The sequence below is a fragment of the Pseudomyrmex gracilis genome, unplaced genomic scaffold, assembly GCF_002006095.1.
Source record: "Pseudomyrmex gracilis isolate BER0280 unplaced genomic scaffold, ASM200609v1 scaffold_99, whole genome shotgun sequence".
Taxonomy (NCBI): domain Eukaryota; kingdom Metazoa; phylum Arthropoda; class Insecta; order Hymenoptera; family Formicidae; genus Pseudomyrmex; species Pseudomyrmex gracilis.
This window is the reverse complement of record NW_018020683.1, coordinates 438892-463841: the sequence shown is the minus strand read 5'-3', so window position 1 is coordinate 463841 and position 24950 is coordinate 438892. Positions and strand designations below refer to the sequence as shown.

At 32.3% G+C, this 24950-nt stretch overlaps 2 protein-coding genes across 2 annotated transcripts; both read left to right on the top strand.

Moving 5' to 3' along the window:
• Window positions 1–2989: 2989 nt before the first annotated feature.
• Window positions 2990–6236, top strand: LOC109855801 (pickpocket protein 28-like). Its single transcript, XM_020430407.1, has 12 exons — window positions 2990–3038; window positions 3122–3276; window positions 3379–3566; window positions 3724–3874; window positions 4099–4247; window positions 4345–4423; window positions 4515–4784; window positions 5002–5107; window positions 5272–5325; window positions 5531–5609; window positions 5744–5850; window positions 5944–6236. Exons 1-12 carry the CDS (start codon window positions 2990–2992, stop codon window positions 6234–6236), a joined length of 1680 nt encoding a protein of 559 aa, XP_020285996.1.
• A 1572-nt stretch (window positions 6237–7808) lies between these two features.
• Window positions 7809–11873, top strand: LOC109855819 (sodium channel protein Nach-like). Its single transcript, XM_020430446.1, has 12 exons — window positions 7809–7868; window positions 7946–8094; window positions 8208–8395; window positions 8522–8672; window positions 8787–8932; window positions 9047–9128; window positions 9214–9483; window positions 9682–9787; window positions 9905–9958; window positions 10046–10244; window positions 10359–10465; window positions 10530–11873. The coding sequence occupies exons 1-12, from the start codon at window positions 7820–7822 to the stop codon at window positions 10706–10708; spliced, it is 1680 nt and encodes a 559-aa protein (XP_020286035.1). The 5' UTR covers window positions 7809–7819; the 3' UTR covers window positions 10709–11873.
• Window positions 11874–24950: the final 13077 nt, after the last annotated feature.

Below are 24950 nucleotides of genomic sequence, written 5' to 3'. Positions count from 1 at the left end.
AATGTGAATTTTTCGACAAATCGACGAATAAAAATCGACGTTGAAATCGCGACGCTGTTGCCGCTGATACGTATTGCTGCGAAGTTTTATCACACGTTTTTAAAATGTGTTTCTTTGTATATTCTGTGTTTTTCGTTTACAACAAAAAAAAAAAAAAAAAAAAAAAAAAAAAAAAACTAAAAATAAAAAAAAATCACAGCCCTAAAAAAAAGTTAGGACCAGGTCCTAGCATGACCGGCATACAACATGATCTGTAAATATAATATACCTCAATCATATAGCGCTATTTTGCCGTATGATTGCTCTTCTCCTTGAACGGTTGTATTTTTTCACTACCGTGCTGGTCACTTACAAGTGCAATTAAAAACAGTTGTACTGAAGAGAGAAAAAAAAAGAAAACACTACTTAACGTAGGATACAGCCATTCGAGCGATCGTATAATAATCGAAAAACCGCCCCGAAAAGTTCATTTAATTCTCGAGCAAGTGCGGGCTACACTAAAAAAAAAAAACAAAACCTACACACACTAGACGAATTTACAATTCTTGAAAGCGCACTCGTTACGAGGATTGAACTGTCATGATTGTATGCGCCGGACTACGTTACAAGTACAACCTTCGACGAAGTTTTGCTATAACAAAAAAAGTGTAAGGAAAAAAAACTGCGCTTGATGTAGCCGTTTCTCAGATTTTTTTGTCCCCCGCTACCGATGGTCAGCCCCGAAATAAAAATTTGTAAATGCCCTTTCCTCTCTCTCCTCCAATTCCTGGACATGTTTTAAAGTCTGGTCACTTTAGCCGTCGGTTCACACCCCAATAGGGTGCCTAAAAACGGGCATTTTTTTAAGCGTCATGATCACGGCGGTGTCCAGAGATGCGTGTTAGTTTAGTAGACGTGTGACACGATGTCGCACTCAGGACTGTATTTGAAAATTCACCGCCAGTATTGTGTGTGTGTATGTATGTAATGTGTACGTGTGTGAAACTTTATAGTCACGTCATCGCGACATCGCATCATATATTATGGATTTTCATTACTGGCGGTGAGTCTTGAAACGCATGAGCTAGGATCATTGCGTGTCACTCACAATACAGAGATAAAAGTCGTTCGGTGAAGCAGCACACGGTACAAACTAAAGCGAATTGATTAGGTGAAATTTTTCATTGATACACGTCAAAATCTCTGTATTGTGTAAAGTGCGCACGTGCGATGTGAGCTTTACAGATTTCAAAGATCTCCCGCAATGTCCTAAACTAAGATTTCGACCGGGCTGTTCACGGACGAGTGCGATCGTGCGACGACAATTTCCTGATTTCTGTAATGTTTTTAGTCGAGTTTATAACAAACTTTTTCACAAAAAACTGTGTCCAAAACACACGGGAAAAGTGTTGTTTTCGCACAGTACAGCATATTTTTTTATATTTCTTTCTTCTTTTTTTTTGTCCATTCCGTGAACAGATCCGCGGAATCGGCTTGGCTCCCGTTGCGGTTTCCTCCTGTTCGAACAGTCGTGCGACAACACAAAATAAAACTAAATCAAAAATATTGCAGAGATGTGCATTTTTTCGTCTGACACACTTGTTAATAACTCTAATCCGTTTTATTACGACGAGGCACATAAGCACGCGCGCGCGCGTGCACGTGTGTATGTGTGAATGGCAATGCGTGAAAGAATGCGCATGTATGTGTGTGCACGTGAACATCTGCCAGGATTTGCGTGCATATAATAACAGAAATATTATGTAAGCCAGTTGATTACAGTCACAGACTTTCAAAATCGCGAGAGAGATGAGAGCAACATGAAATGGGAGAAACAGAGAGAACGAGCGAGAGAGAAAGAAAGAGAGAGAGAGAGAGAGAGAGAGAGAGCACTATACACTTCGTATCACACGCGATGTGTATAAATGTATAAGATAAACAACAGTTTACAATTATTTGTAACGAATACTTTTTATTTGTCAAATAAAAGTTAGTACAAAGGAGAGGATGACTTTTTTTGGCCCGACCAAGTTGTTCCTTTACTCAATCAAGTTTTTTCCTTTCATGATTCCAACCATATTGAAGCTAGGACCCTTGCTACAAGTTTTTTTTTTAATAAATTATACACATTTTCTTTGCAGAAAAGTGCTCTTTCGTATGTCTATTAATTTATCAGATTTCACGCAAAACAAAACTCCATTAGATATCCATTAGACGTCAACAACTCTCCATATCTCGATATCTAATAGATGTCTAATGGAAGTTTTGTTCTGTGTGGGATTATAATATATATATATATATATTGCATTAATTTTTATAGACGCTTGTCTGTAAAACGCGCGAGACAAAATTTATCCGGAAGATGGTTTTGATGATTTTGTTCAGTTTTGTTACAATTTTATATTTTTTAATTTCAATTAAACAAAATGTGAAAAAAAGTAATACACAAAGGTTGCTACTATGTAATTTTTTGACATTTATTTCAATTAAAATTGTTTTTTGTTCTTACAATATACGCCAACAACAAAGAAGCGAAATTATCGATCGAAATCGATTCAAGAAAATTTATAATCGTAATAGCTACACTAGGCTACACTAGGTTATAATAGTCTTACTATTAATAATCATACACTATAACATACTATAATTATTTATTCGTAATATACGATAATTACTTACATAAAATAATAATCATAAATAATAATATACCTCGAAACATGAAAGTGCAACTTTGTGTAGTATTACTGAAACAAAGTACATGTAATAGACTATTTGCAATTATAGTGGATCTTGCTTCTGCTCTATAATTTCTATTGTACGATGGTAAGATAAGTGTTCGATCGTCGCGAATGATTAATTTGTCACTTCTTATCGTGCAAAAATAATCGAAACATTACATTAATTACAATTTATTACACGGACAATACGTTCAGTCATTCGGAGAATTTTCTGGAACGCGCAAGTTTATTTTCCGTCAACTTCGCCGTGTAAATTCGAAATTTTTCGAAACATGAAAACGCGCAGAGTTAAAACATTCAAATCGGCCAATTTGAAATCCAGTGAGATACAAATATTTACGATCATTATTAGCTTTTTTTTTTATTCAACGTTGAGTTAAGTAAAATTTGTATTTATTTTATAGATACAGGACGTCATAAATTGACGAACACTGTGAAAAAATACATAGATGGTATAGTAAATAGGTGGTTTAGCGTTTTTGACAATACGAGTTTGCACGGGTTTCGATATATATCAATGGTCGGATCGACGATATTCGAGGCTGTTTTTTGGCTTGTGGTAAGCGATTTTCTATCACATTTTTAATTATAAAAAACGATCTAAATACTTTATACAGCAAAACACAACTACAATACTATAACTTGCACTTACATTAAATAGATTTGCATATCTTCTATCATATTCTGCGTTATACTTATGGGACGTATATGGAACAATTACTCGAATCATCCCATAACGACGAGCATCTCCACGTCGGATCCGGTAACGGACTTGTTTTTTCCATCCGTCCTCATATGTAACAATAATAAAATCTATCGACCACAAGCCGAAATTATTGCCAAATTGCTGTAAGATCATGCATTTTAATTGTCTTTTGTAGAAAATTATTTTAATTACTGTGCTGAATGTGTGTAGATAGAATTGTTGCTCGATAATGTGTAGATAAAAAAAAATTAGAAATTTTCATTATTTTATATTTTCGAAACAATTGCATGCGATTAACAGACACGAGAACGGATTCACTGAGGAAGAGAGCGAAAAGTTTTTCTATTCTCTTCCAAAGTTAATAATATCCGATAAAATTTCACTCGACAATGTAACCGCGTTGCGGATTCTCAATACTCTTAATATGAGTGTGGACACGCTTATGGAAAAGGTAATTCTTTATATCAAATTGTAATTCCATAATGCTTCTAACAATAGAGTTCCTATATACATCAAACATTATTTCAAGAGAGCTCTCTCTTTCCTATCGAAATTCTATCACAAAGTAATTTTATTTCATCTGACGACAAAAAGAAATCGATAGTTTTTATAAAAGAGATTGATAGCTTCTATAAAAAAAATGTATAATAATATAATAATATTTTGCTCGTACAGTTAATGCAGCCTTGTAGCGCGTTACTAGTGAGATGCGGTTGGGTCGGACGACTTTACGATTGCAACAAGATCTTCAAAATGATCAAATCCAAAGAGGGTTTCTGCTGCGCGTTTAATTTTCATTACAATTTCAGCTTCGATTTCGACAAGTAATTTCTAAAAAAATATTATTTCTTACGTAGTTGCTACGCACAAACGCGCACTTTCTACATTCAAGATCGTAAAATTTAAATTATTTTTCGACAGACTGTATGACACGCACAACGATTTCATCGATTCCGACGATGTTCGATCCCGGTATCTTCCGGGTGTGGCGACCATTGTGGTACGTTGTTATTTTCTAGAGAAATAATTTGTGATTGTGTCAACAAATAAAAAACAGATATAAATAAATAATATCCCCCGCGCGGTTGCAGAGTGTACCGGGTAGCGGTCGGGATGTCGGTCTTACGGTTGCCGTGAATGTCGAGCGCGATACGTACAAGGCGACCACGCGACCTTTCGTGGGTGCTACTGTAATGGTACACGATCCGATTGATTATCCTACCGTAAGCACGCATGTTGCCTTACCGAATCATCTCTTGGTAGTATCCGTTTTCTGTACCGCTATCCACGGCGCGGAGAGTTTGTGGAGTCTTCCCGTTAAAAAGCGTATGTGCTATCTGAATGACGAAATGAACACAAAGGTAAACGTCGAGGTGGTGCTTTCTAATTTTGATCACGTGTTAAATTTTTAAATTGCGTGTAACACAGTATTATAATTTACAAGATGTTATATATAACAATAGTGTTAAAAATAACTCATTATACCGACTTATAATTAATTATGCAAACAAATGACTACTCTTTGCAAATGTCAAACTTTGTTTCGGGCCTTTTATTTATGCGATTATACTTGCACAGGTTTTGAATGAGGTTCGTTACAACTACGAATCGTGCTTGACGTCATGTATAGGCCAGTATATAATACGGAAATGCAATTGCTTGCCGTTTTTCTTTCCGAAAATACGTGAGTTCGTACGAAATTGATTACATTTGATTACACATGCGTTTAGATGCAATTTACTTTGAAATTTTATTTTAAGAAGATTTTGTTTTCGACAATTTTTTAATGCGTACATTATATATTTTTAATGAAATTTCTGTACATAAAAATTCTGAACGTGTTGACAGACGGAGCGAAAACTTGTTACTTAGACGACGTAGAGTGCATTTTGAAACTAGAAAGTAAGTTACACAAGCCAATAAATACGATAAAGTCTGATTTGAAAACAATTTAATATAATTTGATTTACAGATTTACGTAGTCTCTTTAGTATTAAGCGTACTTCAAAAATATTTGTCGCTCGATTCTCTAAAGCTCCTCCACCTCCTTCATTTCTTAATCTTGATTTCGGAGAAAACGAAATAAAATGCGATAAATGTTTGCCAGAATGTAACGATTTCTTGTTTCGCACTAGTTCTGAAAGTATTCAGTTAGATAAAAGTGTAAACTTCGAATACAGTTTGCTGTAAGTCCACTTTGCTTGTTCTAGTACGACAAATCTTTAGGCTACTGCTCTCGATCCAGCAAATTTATTATTTTTTTCATTATTTTATACAACAGTTTTTACACATATGCTAATTGATTTTTACGATCTTTCAGGCACGGTCTTAATTTATCAAACATGTCTATTATTCAAGTATTTTTTGACGACATGTTTTACATTCATTATCATAAAGACAGCACTATCAGCTGGGACGCGCTGCTCGGTAAGAGACGAAAAAACATTCTCGCGTCCGGTAAATCTCTGATCAATTCTATTTTATTTACTGATATTATAATGCGTGTGCTAATTGCTTTAGCGTCCTTCGGCGGTATCTTTGGTCTGTGTCTCGGCGGCTCCGTGATAAGCGTGATAGAGTTGATATATCTTTTGATCCGGAAATTCTTCAGACGACAATCCCTCAAAAAACGAGAAAAATTTCCCAAAAGTTTGCCACCGGCGTCGGAAATATTTCTGTCGATACCCGTAAAAGAAATGCAGACGCGAAGTCAGAAATCTAACGACGAGCGTGATTCTGTCACTTGGTATCAGTCAACCTTCCATCAACATAAAGCAAGGAATACTTATACGTATTATAAACACAAGTTCTAAAAAAACTTTGTTCTTTAATCTAATCGCTAGTCGCGATGAAATTACTTATGAAATAATATAAATTTCTTTATGATATTAAGAAAAATAAATAAATATGCTTGCATAGAATAGAATAATGTGTTTGCTAGATAAGAAAAGCGCTGTTATAATACATAACATTTATTACACCAAACAGGCGTGAGCAATCGATATGTATATTGTTACAAGTAGAATAAAAGATAAATAAACTTAATATACATGTAAACCTCCTTCAAATCAGAAAACACTATATTAAATATATATTTTAATCCTTGAAGGCTACCATAATAAATACACAATAAAAAAATTACGTTAATGCTATTATGGAGAAATTAATGCTATTATAGGTGAAATATATTGCACCTCATAATATATATTTTTTTCTTTTAGAAATCGATAAAGTTAAACAAATGCAATTAAATGTTTTTATTATAGAAAGTAAAGAAGTAATTGTTTGCAATGGTTACAAATAATTGTAACACATTACGTGATTATTGCACATTACATAATTAATAAATAAAGTTATCACATATTGTGTATTTAATTCTTCTATATTCCCTTTTTTCTTCTTGAGCAAAAACCAGCATCTGCTCTGTCTTGGTGTAGATGTGAATAATTTTGATATGGCGCCCACAATATTTTCATCAATCATTTGTACAATGTTTTCTTTAATTTAAAAAGCAAATTTTATATTTTTAATCGTTTCTTTAAAAAAACAATTTTATTAGAGGGAAATCCTAAGTTTAAGAGATAATTTGTTTTTATTATCACTTAATTCTCATCAATTTCTGTTATTATAATTTTTATAAATCCTTTTATTGAAACAAGACGTCATATGTAAAATTGTTTCTGACAACAAAAATAATAAATAAGAATACTTCTGTGAAAAACTGAAATTTCTTATAATTACCTCATAAAACAACTTTTAGGAACAAAACTTCACCTTCAAAACTCACAAACGAAATAAAAACGTTTCTTTGTAATTAGAAAATCTTATACCTAAGGTATCATGGGAGAAGTATCATCCAAAGCTAACTTGTTTTGTTATAGGAAAACACATGCGAGAATTAATCCGTTTTATGATAATGTTGTCACTATTAATCCTGTTAATAAATATCCATAGAATTAGTGCAAATGGTATTTTTTAATAACATTAAAACGCAATTCTCATAGGATGATAGCCTATAAGGATGAAATATACTTTGTTAAATTTTTCTGTATTTTATACAAGTAGATCAATAGAAATAATTTCTCAGTATGTTTTTTCGGTTTACGGATGTGATTATTCTACAATAGATTTTAAGAAAAAAATTACACTTACTTAAATACAATTAATACTTGACACGTCATCTCTAATGAAAATTAAAATATTACTTCATTTAGCATAATGGAATTAAGCGTAAATGTGACAAGATAATTTAAAAAATATGTTTTTTTCATAGCGTGCAACCTTAATTAAAGTAGTTTATTAATTACACTATACGAGACGAATAATACGTTCAGTCGTATTGTGAATTTTCTACAGTGCACTTTTTTTCGTCGACATTGCCATATCATTCTGCAACATGAAAAAGCACAAAGTTACGAAATCCATATCATCAAATTCAATAAGTGGTGAGACATAATATTAAAACTCATTACTAATTACTTCTTTATTTAAAAAAGTCAAATTTTGTGTACTTATTTTATAGATACGTGGTATCGTAAATGTTCGATATCTAATGTAAAGACATATATAAACAGATGGTTTAGCGTTTTTTGTGAAAATACGAGTCTGCACGGCTTTCAGTACATATCAATGGCCGGATCCACGATATACGAGGCTGCCGTTTGGTTTGTTGTAAGTTGAAATGTTGGATTGTTGGAATTTTCGATATTTGTCCGATCTGAATACTTTATATTTGTTCATAAAAAAAGATTATAATGCTATATTTTTGCTTTTACATTCGATAGTTTTGCATATCGGCCATGATATTTTGCGGTATACTTATGTTACGTGTATGGAATAGTTATTCGAATCATCCCATAGCGACGAGCATCGACACGTCAAACAGGATAACGCAAGTGTCATTTCCTGGTGTTACAATATGTAACAATAATAAAATTTATCGTCCACATGCCGAAGTTTTTGCCAATTTGCTGTAAGACATATTGCATTTTAAGTGTTTTTTTCCCAAAAACACTATTTTTACTACTGATGAGTTTGTAGACAGAATTATAAATTTTCAATACTTTATGTTTTTGTAATAATTTTATGCGATCATCAGACACGAGAACAACTTTACTGAAGAACAGATCGACAAGTTTTTCCGCTCTCTACCAAAGTTGATCACATCCGGTAATGTGCTAATCGACGATGAAACTGCGGAGCAGATCCTCGAAACTCTTGATATGAGTGTCGAAACGCTTATGAAGCGGGTAATTCTTTGTATTAAATATGAGTAAAATATTTTTTAAGATTTTATATTGGTGTTCTAGTAACTTACAGTAATACGAAATTTACAATAACATGTATCTATTATTCGCGTACAGCTAATGCAGCCTTGTAGCGCATTACTGGTGAGGTGCGCTTGGATCGGACAGATTTACGATTGCAACAAGATCTTCAGAATGGTCAAATCCACTGAAGGGTTTTGTTGCGCGTTTAATATGCACTACAATCAAAGCTTTAAAGATAAGTAAGTAATTCTTAAAAATTTTAACTTACAGTAAACAGTTGCTGTACACAGACATAATCGCACATATGTTCCACGTTCAAAGACATTGTCATTGACATTATTTTTTTTCGTCAGTTCAATAAATCACTTGCACGGCGATTTCACTGATTCTGATGATGGCCGTCTCTATGATCTACCGGGTGTGACGATGATTTTAGTACGTTGTTTTTTGTTTTTGTTTTGAAAAATAATTTGAAAAACTATATTGGCAAAACAGAAATAAAAATCGCGCGCGGTTGCAGAACGCATCAGGTAGCGGTCTGAATAGTGGACTTTCAGTTGCCTTGAATGTCGAGCGTGACACGTACAAGGGGACCACGCGACCTTACGTAGGTGCTTCTGTACTTGTACACGATCCAATTGATTTTCCTGCCGGTGGCACGCACATGGCGCTACCCGGTCATACTTTGCAAATATCTGTTACCTGTACTTCCATCACCGCTAAAGACACATTGCGAGATATTCCCATCGAGAAGCGTTCGTGCTATCTAGAAGAAGAGGCATACGTAAAGGTAATCACAAAAGTTTCTCAATGTTTGGATATACGTATTAAAATTATATGTATATTCTAAATCACTTCATACTAAAATCACATATATACTATACTACTATGAAAAAATAATATATACAGTGTTTGAAAGAAACAATTTACTTAAATAATGTTTGCTAGTATCACATTTTTTGGACGCTTTGTATAGATATGGTTTCAGATATCAAATGAGATTCGGTATAACTACGAATCATGCTTGTCAATATGTAGAGGTAACCAACTCATGTTTGTTTGTGATTGCTTACCGTTTTATTACCCAGAGATACGTAAGTTCATACGAGATTATGTGTTGTTATTCTGACATTTATATAGTTTTGAAAGATAGTTTTAGACAGGTCTTTTATCCACTAGTTTTGTACATAACAATTCTTATGTGTTGGTAGAAGAAGCAAATTCGTGTTATTTAACCGATATATGGTGTCTTTTGTGGATTGAAAGTAAGTTTTAGGCAATTTATTTGAATATCAATTTTCGCGCCATTTTTATATGATTTAGGAAATAAGTAATATATGTTTGATTTATAGAGTTTACAAGTATTCTGAATGTCAATCATACCGTACAAAACATAATGAACAATTTTTCGAAAACTTCCGAGGAATTTGAAATCTTTAACAGTATGTTATCATGTTCCGAGTGTTTACCAGAATGTACCGATCTTTTGTTTCGCACTACTTCGGAAAATAATAAATTTGAAAATGGAACAGGATTCGAGAGCGAGTTAACGTGAGTTTATTTGTTTTTTTTTTTTTTTGTACAACGCATTTTAAACTTTTGTTTTTGAGAAACTTATTAGTTTTTATTTTATTACTTTGTTGTCTTTATATTAATTGATTACAGGGACGGTCTTGATTCGCAAAATATATCTTTTGTGCACGTATATTTCGACGATATGTTTTACATCCACTACATTAAAGAGAGCACCATTAGTTGGGACGTATTGCTCGGTAAGGATCTTAATCGATTTAATTTGATTAACTGAGAATTTTTAATGAAGTCCTATTGTTTTAGCTTCCTTTGGCGGTATTTTCGGTCTTTGTCTCGGTGGTTCTGTGATTAGCGTGATCGAATTGATTTACCTTTTGATCCGAGAATGTTTCAAACGACAATCCCGCAAAAAACGAGAACAATTTCCCAAAAGTTTGCCGCCGGCGTCGGAAATATTGTCAGTTTCCGATACAAACATATAAACAAAAAAATTATAAAGTCAGAAGAAATTTAACATCGAATGTAATTATGACGTTTGGGATCAATCAAAACCTTCATCAGAACAACAAACGACCACATCTTTACGTTACGAAGACAAATGTTAAAAACTTCTATTTTCTCTAATCTAGCCATCAAGTTAGTTGAAGTTATTTAATAATTTGAGAGGATTTTTGTGAGATTATTAAAAAATACAAAATGTGCCCACGATTATGTAACATTCGATACATTATATAATAGTTCACGTTCTTTAGCTTTAAGAAAAAATATCAATCTTATATATTTGTGCACAAAAAAATTATTTAATGCTATCAAAGTTGCTTATCACACGTCTTTTATGTAGAGAAAAATTATAAAGCAAATAATTTCAGTTATATTTTACATATTAAAGATAGTGAAATTATGTAGGATAAAAGTGCTTATTTCGAGATGATCGCTTAATACGAGATAGCGAACATTTTATGTAAACGGCTACGAAGTCATAACTGCGTATGTTTAACACATCACATATAAAAATATCAAAATTTTTTGTAGTCTCGCTTACTGCCGAAGGTAGAGTGGTGTCTGCCAGAGAGTTGTCGCGTACGCACGGAGAAAAAAATAATCATTATAACTTTTAAATATGTATTTAACACTTTTATGTCATAGGTTTAACTGTCGCTTTAATTCACGTAAATGTACACATGCGCTATAAGTGATTCATTATGTAGTTTTGTCAATTTATTGCATGTTTTGTCGATATAAACTTAAATTTTCTACAATTTGGTATTTTCTACTATGAGACACGCAGCCGCTCTTAATATAAAGTATTGTATATTAGGAACTGTCAAGTTCTTTATTTGATGTAGTAATTTTTTAGTAATCATATTTTTAGATGAAAACACACAAAGAAGAGGCAATCGTGGTCTCACGGTCAATTAGAGGTTGTTAAGGCAAAACAATGGAATATTCAAAAGCATTTAATCAATTCAATGTCCCAAAGCGTACTATTGAGCGATATGTTAAAAATGACGATAGTTGTGTTGTTGCTAAGATTCCTATGGAAGGGAAATCAGCGTGTCTCATTTTTTCAAAAAAAAATTACTAAATGACACACCAAGTACACGCGCACAAGAGAGAACATAGTATCAGCATAAAGCAACGAGCGACTACACATATTATAAACACAAGTTTTAAAAAAACCTCTGTTTTCTAATGTAATCGGTAGTTACGATAGAACTATCTATAAAGTAATAACTGAATTTCTTTATAATATATTGAAAAAAAACAAACAAACAAGCTTGCACTTATGTAAATAAGAAAAGAAATTAATAACAATATTTATTGCACAAAACAGACAAGAGCATTCAATATATGTATTGTGTATTGTTAAAAGTTGAAAATAAATAAACTTGTATACATATAAGATTATTTAAAATCCAGGATGCTTTACACTAAATATAAATACTTTAAGTAAATTTCGTTGAACTTTTCGTTATTTTATACAAATAAATCAATACTAATTAGAATTCAATATGCCTTTTCAATTTAAGATGTTTTTCTTACAATAGATTAAAAAAAACATAACTCTCACTCAAATTAAATTATAATGACCTGACACTACGCAATTTCTAATGCAAATGAAAGTACTACTTTATCTGGCATAATGGAGTCGAGCGTACATATGATAGGATAATTTGTAACTAGTGGCTGTTTTTTTCACCTTTGTCTACATCTTGTATAACAATGGAAAGATAAATTCTCAATCGTCGTTAATAATTAATTGGTACTTTCATAGCCGTATACACTTAATCAAAATTACATTAATTACAATACGTTAGACGAGCACTACGCTCAGTCTTTCGGTGAATTTTCTAGCACGTGCACGTGTTGTTTCCGTTGACATTGCCATATCTTTTCGCAACATGAAAAAGCACAAAGTTAAAAAATTCAAATCGTCAAATTCGAGGCGTGGTGAGAAATACATAATATTTAAAATCATCACTAATTACATTGTTATTCAATAATGACAACTTTTATGTATTTATTTTATAGATACATGGTATCATAAATGTTCTATGTCTGCTATAAAGACATATATAAACAAATGGCTTAACATTTTTTGTACAAATACGAATCTGCACGGCTTTCGGCATATATCGATGGCCGGATCCACGATATACGAGGCTGTCGTTTGGTTTGTTGTGAGTTGGAATTTTTGATATTCGTTTAATACGAATATTTTATGTAAACTTATAAGAAAAAGATATAAATTTCTGCTTTTACATTCCATAGATTTGCGTATCAGCCATGATATTCTGCGGTATACTTATGTTACGTCTATGGGATAATTATTTGCATCATCCTATAGCGACGAGCATCGACACGTCGAACAGAATAACGCAAGTGTCATTTCCTGGTGTTACAATATGTAACAATAACAAAGTTTATCGTCCACATGCCGAAGTTATTGCCAAATTGCTGTAAGACACTTGTCGCAATTGGCTCTTTTTACAAAAAATTATCTATTAACTACTTGCGAATTTGTAGACACAATTATAAAATTTCAATATTTTGTGTTTTCATAATTTTATGCAATTAACAGACACAAAAACGGATTCACTGAAGAACAGATCGACAAGTTTTTTCGCTCTCTGCCGAAGTTGATAAGAACCAGTAAAGTGGCAATCGGCAATGAAACCGCGTTGCGGATCCTCGATACTCTTGATATGAGTGTCGAAACGCTTATGAAGCGGGTAATTCTTTGTATTAAATATGAGTAAACTATTTTTTAAGGTTTTACATTGGTCTTCTAGAAACTTACAGTAATACGGAATTTACAATAACATGTATCTATTATTCGCGTACAGCTAATGCAGCCTTGTAGCGCATTACTGGTGAGGTGCGCTTGGATCGGACAGATTTACGATTGCAACAAGATCTTTAAAATTGTCAAATCCAATGAAGGGTTTTGTTGCGCGTTTAATTTTCACTACAATCAAAGCTATGAAGATAAGTAAGTAATTCTAGCAAAAATACAACTTATTGTAAATAGTCGCTGTGCACAGAAATAATTGCACATATGTACTACGTTCAAAGACATTTATCATTTTTCAACAGTTCAATAGACAACACGCCCATCGATTTTACCGATTCCGGAAATGACTTCCGCTATGATCTACCGGGTGTGACGTCAATTTTAGTACGTCGTTATTTTGTTTTCATTTTGAAATATAATTTAAGAAACTATATCGGTGCAATAGAAATAAAAATCTCGCTCGCGTTGCAGAACGCGTCAGGTATCGGTCGGAATAGCGGACTTTCGCTTGCCTTAAATATTGAGGGTGACACGTATAAAGGAACCACGCGACCTTATGTAGGTGCTTCTGTAGTGGTACACGATCCAATTGATTTTCCTGCCGGTGCTTTGCTCATGGCGCTACCCGGTCATGCTTTGCATATGTCTGTTTCTTGTACTTCCATTACTGCTAAGGACACATTGCGGGATGTTCCCATTGACAAGCGTTTATGTTACCTGGGTAAAGAAGGACAAGCAAAGGTAATCGCATTCATGTGACTCCATTTTTAAATATACATACTAAAGTCGCGTATATTCCGGTTTGAAAGAAATAATATGTATAAATAATGTTCGCAAAAATCATATTTTCTATGCGTGTCTTTTATTTATGGATATGTCTTCAGGTAGTGAATGAGATTCGTTATAACTACGAATCATGCTTGTCACTATGTAGAGCTCGTTATATCGTGTACATGTGCGGTTGCTTGCCGTTTTATTATCCGGATATACGTAAGTTCTTACGAGATTATGTGTTTTTTTTCTGACATTTAGTTTTGGCAAATGTTTTTAGACAAGTTTTTAACTCACGATTTTTGTACAATTCTTACGTGTTGATAGAGGAAGCAAGAACCTGTTACTTACCCGATGTAGAGTGTCTTTCGAGTCTTGAAAGTAAGTTTTAGGCTACTTATTTGAATATCGCTTATCACATTTTACAATACGCCAATATATTTAATGACTCTTAAGAATAACTGACATGTATTGGATTTATATCTGATTTAGAAACTTACAGTATTGTGACTGTCAATCATACCGCACGACAAGTGTTGTTAAATCGTTGGAAAGACTACAAAGAATTTGAATTTATCCAAAATTTATTTTTGTGTAAAAAGTGTTTGCCAGAATGTAACGATCTCTTATTTCGCATTACTTCGGACAACGTTAGAGTTGACAATGTAACAGGGTTTGATAACGATTTAATGTGAGTCTATTTGTTTCTCCGGTTCGACGGATTTTAAATTTTTGCACTCGATAAGGAACTTATCGACAATTAATTGATTACAGGGACAATCTTGATGTGCAAACTATATCCTTTGTGCAAGTATATTTTGACGATATGTTTTACATCCACTACATTAAAGAGAGCACTATTAGTTGGGACGTACTTCTTGGTAAAGACTTTGATCGATTTGATTTGATTAAAATTTTGATTGAAATTTTTTAATGAAGTCCTATTGTTTTAGCTTCCTTTGGCGGTATTTTCGGTCTCTGTCTTGGCGGTTCCGTGATAAGTGTGATAGAATTGATTTATATTTTGATCCGAGAATTTTTCAAACGACAATCTCACAAAAAACAAGAACAATTCTTCAAACGTTTGCCGCCGGCGTCGGAAATATTCCTGTCAATGCCCGATAAAAAGATACAGACAAAAAAATTACGAAATCAGGAGAAATTCAACAGCAAACGAAATTATGTTGATTGGTATCAATCAAGCTTCCATTAGCATAAAACGACAAGTAACTACATTTATTATAAAGATAAATTTTAGAACGTTCTGTTTTTTAATCCAGTCATCAACACACACACACATACACACACACAAGTTAGTTGGGATTATTTAGTAATGGCGAAAGGAGTTATAAAATTTTTTTAAAAAACAAATTACACGCAGAATATAATGTAATATTGGATACAGTATATAATAGTCACATTTTTTAGTTTTAAGAAAAAATATCAATTTTGTAAATTTTTATACAAAAAGTAATGCTATCAAACTTAATTATCAGATATCTGTTAAGTAGGGAAATTATAAAATAAATAATTTCTGTTATAGTTTACATATTGAAGGTAGTGAAATTATATAGGGTAACATTGCCTATTATGAGATAAACACTTACTACAAAATAACGAGCTATTTTATGTAAACGGCTACAAATTTATAACTGTGTATTTTTAATCTTTTGTTAATATTTGTAAAGAAAATGCTGACGCACACAAATACAAAGGTTTAACGACGAGCGTGATTTCGTCACTTGTTATTCGTCAATCTTCCATCAGCATAAAGCAACGAACGTGTACACATATTATAAACATAAGTTTTAAAGATCTCTGTTTTCTAATGTAATTTTTAATTACGATGAAACTATTTATGGAGTAATAACTGAATGTTTTTATAATATTAAGGAAAACAAAAAACTAAGCTTGCACTTATATAAATAAGAAACAGAATATAGGAATAACAATATTTATTGCACAAAACAGACTAGAGCAATCAATATATGTATTGTATATTGTTAAAAATAGAATTAAAAAGAAATAAATTTGTATATACGTAAGAGTATTTAAAATCAAAAAGCTTTATAATAAATACATATAGTTTAAAAATGTTTTGTTACAATTTTCTTTATTTTATACAAGTAAATTAATATTTAATTAAATATTTAATTAAATATTTAATTAAATTAGAATTGACTTTGCTTTTTTGATTCAAGATGTTTTGTTAGTCTATCCTACACTAGATAAAACGAATAAATAACATTTAATCAACTAAAAAGATAAGGAGAAAGCAAAAAAACCTTTTTGAGCAGAAAAAGGTTTTTTTACTCAAATAAAATTATAATAAACTGACACTACGTAATCTTTAATGCAAATGGAAGTACTACTTCATCTGGCATAATGGAATCGAGCGTAGATGTGATAGGATAATTTGTATCTAGTGGTTGTTTTTTCACCTTTGCCTGTGTCTTTTATGACAAGCAAATTCTCAATTGTCGTTAATAATTAATTGGTACTTTCATACCGTATACACTTAATCAAAATATTACATTAATTACAATACATTAGACGAGCAATACGTTCAGTCGTTCGGTGAATTTTCTAGCACGCGCACGTGTTTTTTCCGTTGCCATTGCCATATCTTTTCGCAACATGAAAAAGCACAAAGTTAAAAAATTCAAATCTTCAAATTTGATGCGTGGTGAGATACATACTATTTAAACTCATCAATAATTACGTTTTTATTCAATAAAGACAAATTTCATGTATTTATTTTTTAGATACATGGTATCGTAAAAGCTCGATATCTGATGTAAAGACATATATAAAAAGATGGTTTAACATTTTTTGTAAGAATACGAATCTGCACGGCTTTCGATACATATCGATGGCCAGATCCACGATATACGAGGCCGCCGTTTGGTTTGTTGTAAGTTGAAATTTTTATATTTGTTTAATCTGAATACTTTACATATGTTTATAAAAAAAAGATTACAACGCTACATTTTTGCTTTTACATGCGATAGATTTGCGTATCAGCCATGATATTCTGCAGTATACTTATGGTACGTGTATGGAATAGTTATTCGAATCATCCCATAGCAACGAGCATTGATACGTCGAATAGGATATCGCAACTGTCATTTCCTGGTGTTACAATATGCAACAATAACAAGATTTATCGTCCACATGCTGAAGTTATTGCCAAATTGCTGTAAGACGCATATTGCATTTTGGTTTTTTTTTTTTCAAAAGTATTTATTAACTACTTGTGAAGTTGTAGACAGAATTATAAAGTTGTATTAGTTTGTGTTTTCGTAATTTGTGCATTTAATAGACACAAAAACGGATTCACTGAAGAACAGATCGAAAAGTTTTTTCGCTCTCTGCCGAAGTTGATAAGATCCGGTAAGGTGTTAATCGACGATGGAACTGCGTTGCAAATTTTCAATACTCTTAATATGAGTGTCGAAACGCTCATGGAAGGGGTAATTCTTTGTATTAAATATGAGTATAATTTTTTGATTTTTTTAAATTATATGGTGCTTTAAGAATTTACGGAAACACATATCTATTGTTTGCATACAGCTAATGCAGCCTTGTAGCGCATTACTGGTAAGATGTGCTTGGATCGGACAGATATACGATTGCAACAAGATCTTTAGAATGGTCAAATCCAATGAAGGTTTTTGTTGCGCGTTTAATTTGCATTACAACCAAAGCAATAAAGATAAGTAAGTAATTCTGGCAAAAATACAACTTTTTGTAAACAGTTGCTGGACACAGACATAATCGCACATATGTTCTACGTTCAAAGACGTTATCCTTATTCAACAGTTCAATAGACAACACGCTCAATAATTTTACCGATTCTAGAGATGACTCTCGCCTTAATCTCCCGGGTGTGAGGAAGATTTTAGTACGTTGTTATTTTGTTTTCATTTTAAAACATAATTTGAGAAACTATATCGGCGCAATAGAAATAAAAATCGCGCTCGTTGCAGAACGCATCACATTACGGTCGGAATAGCGGACTTATGGTTGCCTTGAATGTTGAGGGTGACACGTATAAAGGAACCACGCGACCTTATGTAGGTGCTTCTGTAATGGTACACGATCCAATTGATTTTCCTGCTACTGGTTTGCACATGGCACTATCCGGTCATTCTTTGTACATATCTGTTTCCTGTACTTCCATCACTGCTAAGGACACATTGCGAGATGTTCCTATCGACAAGCGTTTGTGTTATTTAAAAGAAGAGACACACGCAAAGGTAAGCGCAATTATGTCTCAATTTTTAAATATACATACCAAAATTGCATATATTTTGGTTTGAAAGACAAAATATATATAAATAATGTTCGCGAAAATCATATTTTTTATGGATATCTTTTATTTATGAATATGTTTTCAGATGTCGAATGAGATTCGTTATAACTACGAATCGTGCTTGTCAAAATGTAGAGGTAGACATATCGTGTACTCGTGCGGTTGTTTGCCGTTTCATTATCCGGAGATACGTAAGTTCATACGAGAGTATATGTTTTTTTCTGACATTTATAGTTTTGAAAGATGTTTTTTGACAGTTTGTAATTTTATGATTTTGTTCTTATATATTAATAGAAGGAGCAAATACGTGTTTTTTACCCAACGTAAAGTGTCTTTCAGAATTTGAAAGTAAGTTTTAGGCAATATTTGAGTATCGTTTATCACATTTTTTTACATTACGCCAATATATTATATACTTTTGGGATATAACTGACATATCGGATTTATATCTGATTTAGAGTCTAAAGGTATTTGGTCTGTGAATCATACCGCACAAGTGATACTGTACGATTTTTTGAAAGACTCTAAAGAATTTGAAACCATCAAAAGTATCGCAGCGTGTGAAGAGTGTCTGCCAGAATGTACTGATCTCTTGTTTCGCGCTACTTCGGAGAACGTTAAAATTGACAATCAACTTGGGTTTGATAACTATTTAATGTGAGTCTATTTGTTTTTCCCGTTTGACGCATTTTAAACTTTTGTTTTCGAAAAACTTATTAGGTTTTATTTTATTACTTCGTATAGTACTTTTTGTTTTTATACTAATTGATTACAGAGACGGTCTTGATATGCAAAATATATCCTTTGTGCAAGTATATTTTGACGAAATGTTTTACATCCACTACATTAAAGAGAGCACCATTAGTTGGGACGTACTGCTTGGTAAGGACGTTGATCGATTTGAGTTGAGTAACTAAAAATTGTTTAATGAAGTTCTATCGGTTTAGCTTCCTTTGGCGGTATTTTCGGTCTCTGTCTTGGCGGTTCTGTGATGAGCGTGATCGAATTGATTTATCTTTTGATCAGAGAATTCTTCAAACGACTATCTCGTAAAAAACAAGAACAATTCTCCAAAAGGTTGCCGCCGGCGTCGGAAATATTTTTGTCAGTTTCCGACAAGAAGATACAGACACAGAAAGTACAAAGTCAGGAGAAATTCAACAGCAAACGTAATTATGTTGCTTGGTATCAATCAAGCTTTCATCAGCATAAAACGACAAACAACTACACCTATTATAAAGACAAGTTTTAAAACTTTCTGTTTTTTAATCCAGTCATCAAGATAGTTGGGATTATTTAGTAATAGCAAAAGAAGTTTATGAGATTTTTTTAAAAACCAAACTGCACGCAGAATACGATGTAATATTGGATACATTATATAATAGTCACATTTTTTTACCTTTAAGAAAAATCATCAATTTTGTAAATCTTTACACAAAAAGTTATTTTATGCTATTGATCTTAATTATCACATGTTTGTTAAATAGAGAAATTATAAAGTAAATAATTTCTGTTATGTGTGTGTGTGATTTACATATTGAAGTTAATGGAATTATTTGTATAGGAAAAATAAAGATGCTTATTATGAAGACACTTTTGACGAGATAACGAGCTATTTTATGTAAACGGCTACAAATTTATATAATTGTGTATTTTTAATCTTTTTTTAATATTTTTAAAGAAAATGCTGACGCAAATACAGAGTTAAGGACAAACGTGATTCCGTCATTTGGTAATAGACTTTCTATCAGCATAAAAAGCAAGGGGAACAACTATACATATTGTAAACAGAAGTTCTACAATCTCAGATCTTTAATCTAATCACTAATTGCGATGGAACTAATTATGAAAATAACAAATTATTTTTTTTATATACTATTAAGAAAACCAAATCAATATTTTTAAGGTTATATAAATAAGGAAAGAAGTTATTAACAATTTATTTATTGCACACAATTGGTATTAGCAACTAATACATGTGGTGTATATTGTTACAAATAAAATAGAAAATAAATAAATTTATATATAAAAACTATTTAACATCAGGAAACACTATGGTAACCCTTTCCATACAGACACTAAAAATGACAACTAGTACACACTGGATCTGTAAGATCTACGCAACTGTAAAATCGAATATCTTCGCGAAAAATCAATATTTCATCACTTTGGTTTTTCTTTTAAATCGAAAGTATGGACGATTGTGCATCAATAAAAAAAACAAAACAGTGAAAAAATCTTTAGCAGTTTCGAAGGTATAAGTTTGTTTTTTCAAAAAACAAACCTAATTGTTCCTAGAAACATTGGTTTGAAATTTTTGAGTGGGTTTAAAAGATCCATGCTTACATGCAAAAGAATAAATAGTATACTTTAAATATATGTTTTTTAAATATACTTTGTAAAAATTTTCTTTATTTTGTATAAGTAAATCAATATAAATTAATTTTCACTGTGCCTTTCTGGTTCCAAATAAAAGTGTGAGTTTGTTCTACAATAAATTAAAGAAAACAAATAACACTAATTCAAATAAAATTATACTGATACCTGACACTACGTAATCTCTAATAAAAATGGAAGTACCACTTCATCTGGCATAATGGAATCGAGCGTAAATGTAATAGGATAATTTGTAACTGGTGGATGTTTTTTTGACTTTACCTCTGTCTTGTATGACAATGGCAAGTAAATTCTCAATTGTCGTTAATAATTAATTGATACTTTCATACCGTGTACACTTAATCAAAATATTACATTAAGTACAATACATTAGACGAGCAATACGTTCAGTCGTTCGGTGAATTTTCTAGCACGTGTACGTGTTGTTTCCGACGACATTACCATATTCTGCGACATGAAAAAGCACAAAGTTAAAAAATTCAAATCGTCAAATTCGATGCGTGGTGAGATACACATACTATTTAAAATCATCAATAATTACGTTTTTATTTAATAAAGAAAAATTTCATGTATTTACTTTATAGATACGTGGTATCGTAAATGTTCGATGTCTCATGTTAGGAAACATATAAACAGATGGTTTTACAGCTTTTGTGATAATACGAATCTGCACGGCTTTCGGTACATATCGATGGCCGGATCCACGATATACGAGGCTGTCGTTTGGTTTGTTGTAAGTTGAAATTTTTATATTTGTTTAATCTGAATACTTTACATATGTTTATAAAAAAAGATTACAACGCTACATTTTTGCTTTTACATGCGATAGATTTGCGTATCAGCCATGATATTCTGCGGTATACTTATGTTACGTGTGTGGAATAGTTATTCGCATCATCCCATAACGACGAGCATTGACACGTCGAACTCCATAACGCAAGTGTCATTTCCTGCTGTTACAATATGTAACAATAACAAGGTTTATCGTCCACATGCCGAAGTTATTGCAAAATTATTGTAAGACACACATCGGATTTCAAGTGTTTTTTTACAAAAAATTATTTATTAACTACTCGTGAATTTATAAACACAATTATATATTTTCAATATTTTGTGTTTTCATAATTTAATGCGATTAACAGACGCGAAAACGGATTCACTGAAGAACAGATCGAAAAGTTTTTTCGCTCTCTGCCAAAGTTGATAAGAACCGGTAAAGTGTCAATCGACAATGAAACCGCGTTGCGGATCCTCGATACTCTTAATATGAGTGTGAAAACGCTTATGGAGCGGGTAATTCTTTGTATTAAATATAAGTGTAATGTTGTGATTTTTTTTTAACTATATGATGCTTAAGGAATTTACAGAAACATATATCTATTATTTGCATGCAGCTAATGCAACCTTGCAGCGCGTTGCTGGTGAGATGCTCTTGGATCGGACAGATTTACGATTGCAACAAGATCTTCAGAACGGTCAGGTCCACTGAAGGTTTTTGTTGCGCGTTTAATATGCACTACAATCGAAGCTTTAAAGATAAGTAAGTAATTCTGAAAAAAATATAACTTATATAGTAAACAGTCGTTATACACAGAAATAATTGCACATATATTCCACGTTCAAAGGCATTATCATTGACATTATTTTTTTCGTCAGTTCAATAGATAACTTTCTCAGCGATTTTACCGATTCTAATGATTTCCTTCGCTATAATCTACCGGGTGTGGAGATGATTCTAGTACGTCGTTATTGTGTTTTTATTTTGAAACGTAATTTGGAAAACTATATTGGCAAAGTCGAAATAAAACTTGCGCACGTTTGCAGAACGCGTCAGGTGGCGGTCGGAATAACGGACTTATGGTTGCCTTGAATGTTGAGGGTGACACGTATAAAGGAACCACGCGACCTTATGTAGGTGCTTCTGTATTGGTACACGATCCAATTGATTTTCCTTCTTCTGGTTCGCACATGGCGCTATCCGGTCATAGTTTGCAAATATCTGTTAGCTGTACTTCTATCACCGCTAAGGACACATTGCGGGATGTTCCCATCCACAAGCGTTCATGTTACTTGGAAGAAGAGTCACACGCAAAGGTAATCACAGAGTGATGTTTCTTAATTTTTAAATTTACTAAAATTGCATACGTGTTCCGGTTTGAAAGAAATACTATACATAAATAATGTTCGCAAATATCATATCTTTTTTAGTTGGATTTTATTTATGAATATGTTTCCAGATATCGAATGAGATTCGTTATAACTACGAATCGTGCTTGTCAAAATGTAGAGGTAAATTTGTCGTGTACCATTGTGATTGCTTGCCGTTTCATTATCCGGAAATACGTAAGTTCATACGAGATTACGTGTCTTTATTCTGACATTTAGTTTTGAAAGATAGTTTTAGACACGTTTTTTATCCACTAGTTTTGTACATAATAATTCTTATGTGTTGGTAGAAGGAGCAAGAACGTGTTATTTGCCCGATATAGAGTGTCTTTCGGTGATGGAAAGTAAGTTTCAGACAATTTATTTGAATATCGCGTAGCACATTGTACAATACGCTATTATTATGATCTGGGAAAGAACTAATATATATATCTAATTTATAGAGTGCGAAAGTATTGTCACTTTCAATCATACTGCATACGCGATGATGTACGATTATTATAAGAACAGAGAGGGATTCGAAGATTTGAAAACTAAGCAAATGTGTTGGGAGTGTTTGCCAGAATGTACCGACCTTTTGTTTCACGCTACTTCGGAAAACATTAGAGTTGAAAATGTAACTGGGTTTGATAACGATTTAATGTGAGTTTATTTGTTTTTCTTGTGTGCGACGCATTTTAAACTTTTGTTTTTGAGAAACTTATTAGTTTTTATTTTATTACTTTGTATAGTATTTTTTTGTCTTTATACTAATTGATTACAGGGACGGTCTTGATGTGCAAAATATATCTTATGTGCACGTATATTTTGACAATATGTTTTACATTCACTACTATAAAGAGAGCACCATCAGTTGGGACGTATTGCTTGGTAAGGACTTCGATTGATTTGTGATTTGATTAACTGAAATTTTTTTAATGAAGTCCTATCGGTTTAGCTTCCTTTGGCGGTATTTTTGGTTTCTGTCTTGGCGGGTCTGTGATAAGCGTGATCGAATTGATTTACCTTCTGATCCGAGAGTTCTTCAAACGACAATCCCGCAAAAAACGAGAACAATTCCCCAAAAATTTGCCGCCGGCGTCGGAAATATTCTTGTCAGTTCCCGATAAAAAGATACAGACAAAAAAATCACGAAACCAGGAGAAATTCAACATCGAACGTAATTATGTTGCTTGGTATCAATCAAGCTTCCATCAGCATAAAACGACAAACGACTACACATATTATAAAGACAAGTTTTAAAACTTTTTGTTCTTTGTTTTAATTGTCAAGTTAGTTGGAGTTATCTAATAATTGCGAGAGGATTCATTGGAGAGATATGTAAAAAACTGCACACATAATAGTAATAGTGAATATACGGTATATAATAGCTACACATTCTTTAGTTTTAAGAAAACTATATCAATCTTATATATCTTTACACAAAAAAGTTAGTTAATGTTATCAAGTTTAATTATAACATGTTTGGTTATTAGAGAAATTATAAAGTAAATTATTTCTGTTTCACATATTTAAATTAACGAAAGTATATATCATTAGAAAAAAATTATATGTATAAATTATATTATATTTTTATAATTAGGTATATATAAGTTATACATATAAATTATATATCAGTAAAAACCACATTTTTAGAAATAAGTTTCTTAATTATTTACATTAATATATTACGTACATTAGATAAGTCTCTCGAACGTGTACATTTTTTCGTTTTTAGAAATGTTGTCTTTGTTTAAGATAACACACGGGAAACGGAAATTACTTTCACACGCATACTCAT

Bases quoted from the DNA above. Each gene is read 5' to 3' on its own strand.
- LOC109855819 (XM_020430446.1), top strand. From the start codon at position 7,820: ATGAAAAAGCACAAAGTTACGAAATCCATATCATCAAATTCAATAAGT. The intron at 8,673-8,786 runs GTAATTCTTTGT...ATTCGCGTACAG, and splicing joins TCGAAACGCTTATGAAGCGG to CTAATGCAGCCTTGTAGCGC. The intron at 10,245-10,358 runs GTGAGTTTATTT...AATTGATTACAG, and splicing joins GGATTCGAGAGCGAGTTAAC to GGACGGTCTTGATTCGCAAA.
- LOC109855801 (XM_020430407.1), top strand. From the start codon at position 2,990: ATGAAAACGCGCAGAGTTAAAACATTCAAATCGGCCAATTTGAAATCC. The intron at 4,424-4,514 runs GTACGTTGTTAT...GCGCGGTTGCAG, and splicing joins CGGGTGTGGCGACCATTGTG to AGTGTACCGGGTAGCGGTCG. The intron at 5,108-5,271 runs GTGAGTTCGTAC...ACGTGTTGACAG, and splicing joins GTTTTTCTTTCCGAAAATAC to ACGGAGCGAAAACTTGTTAC.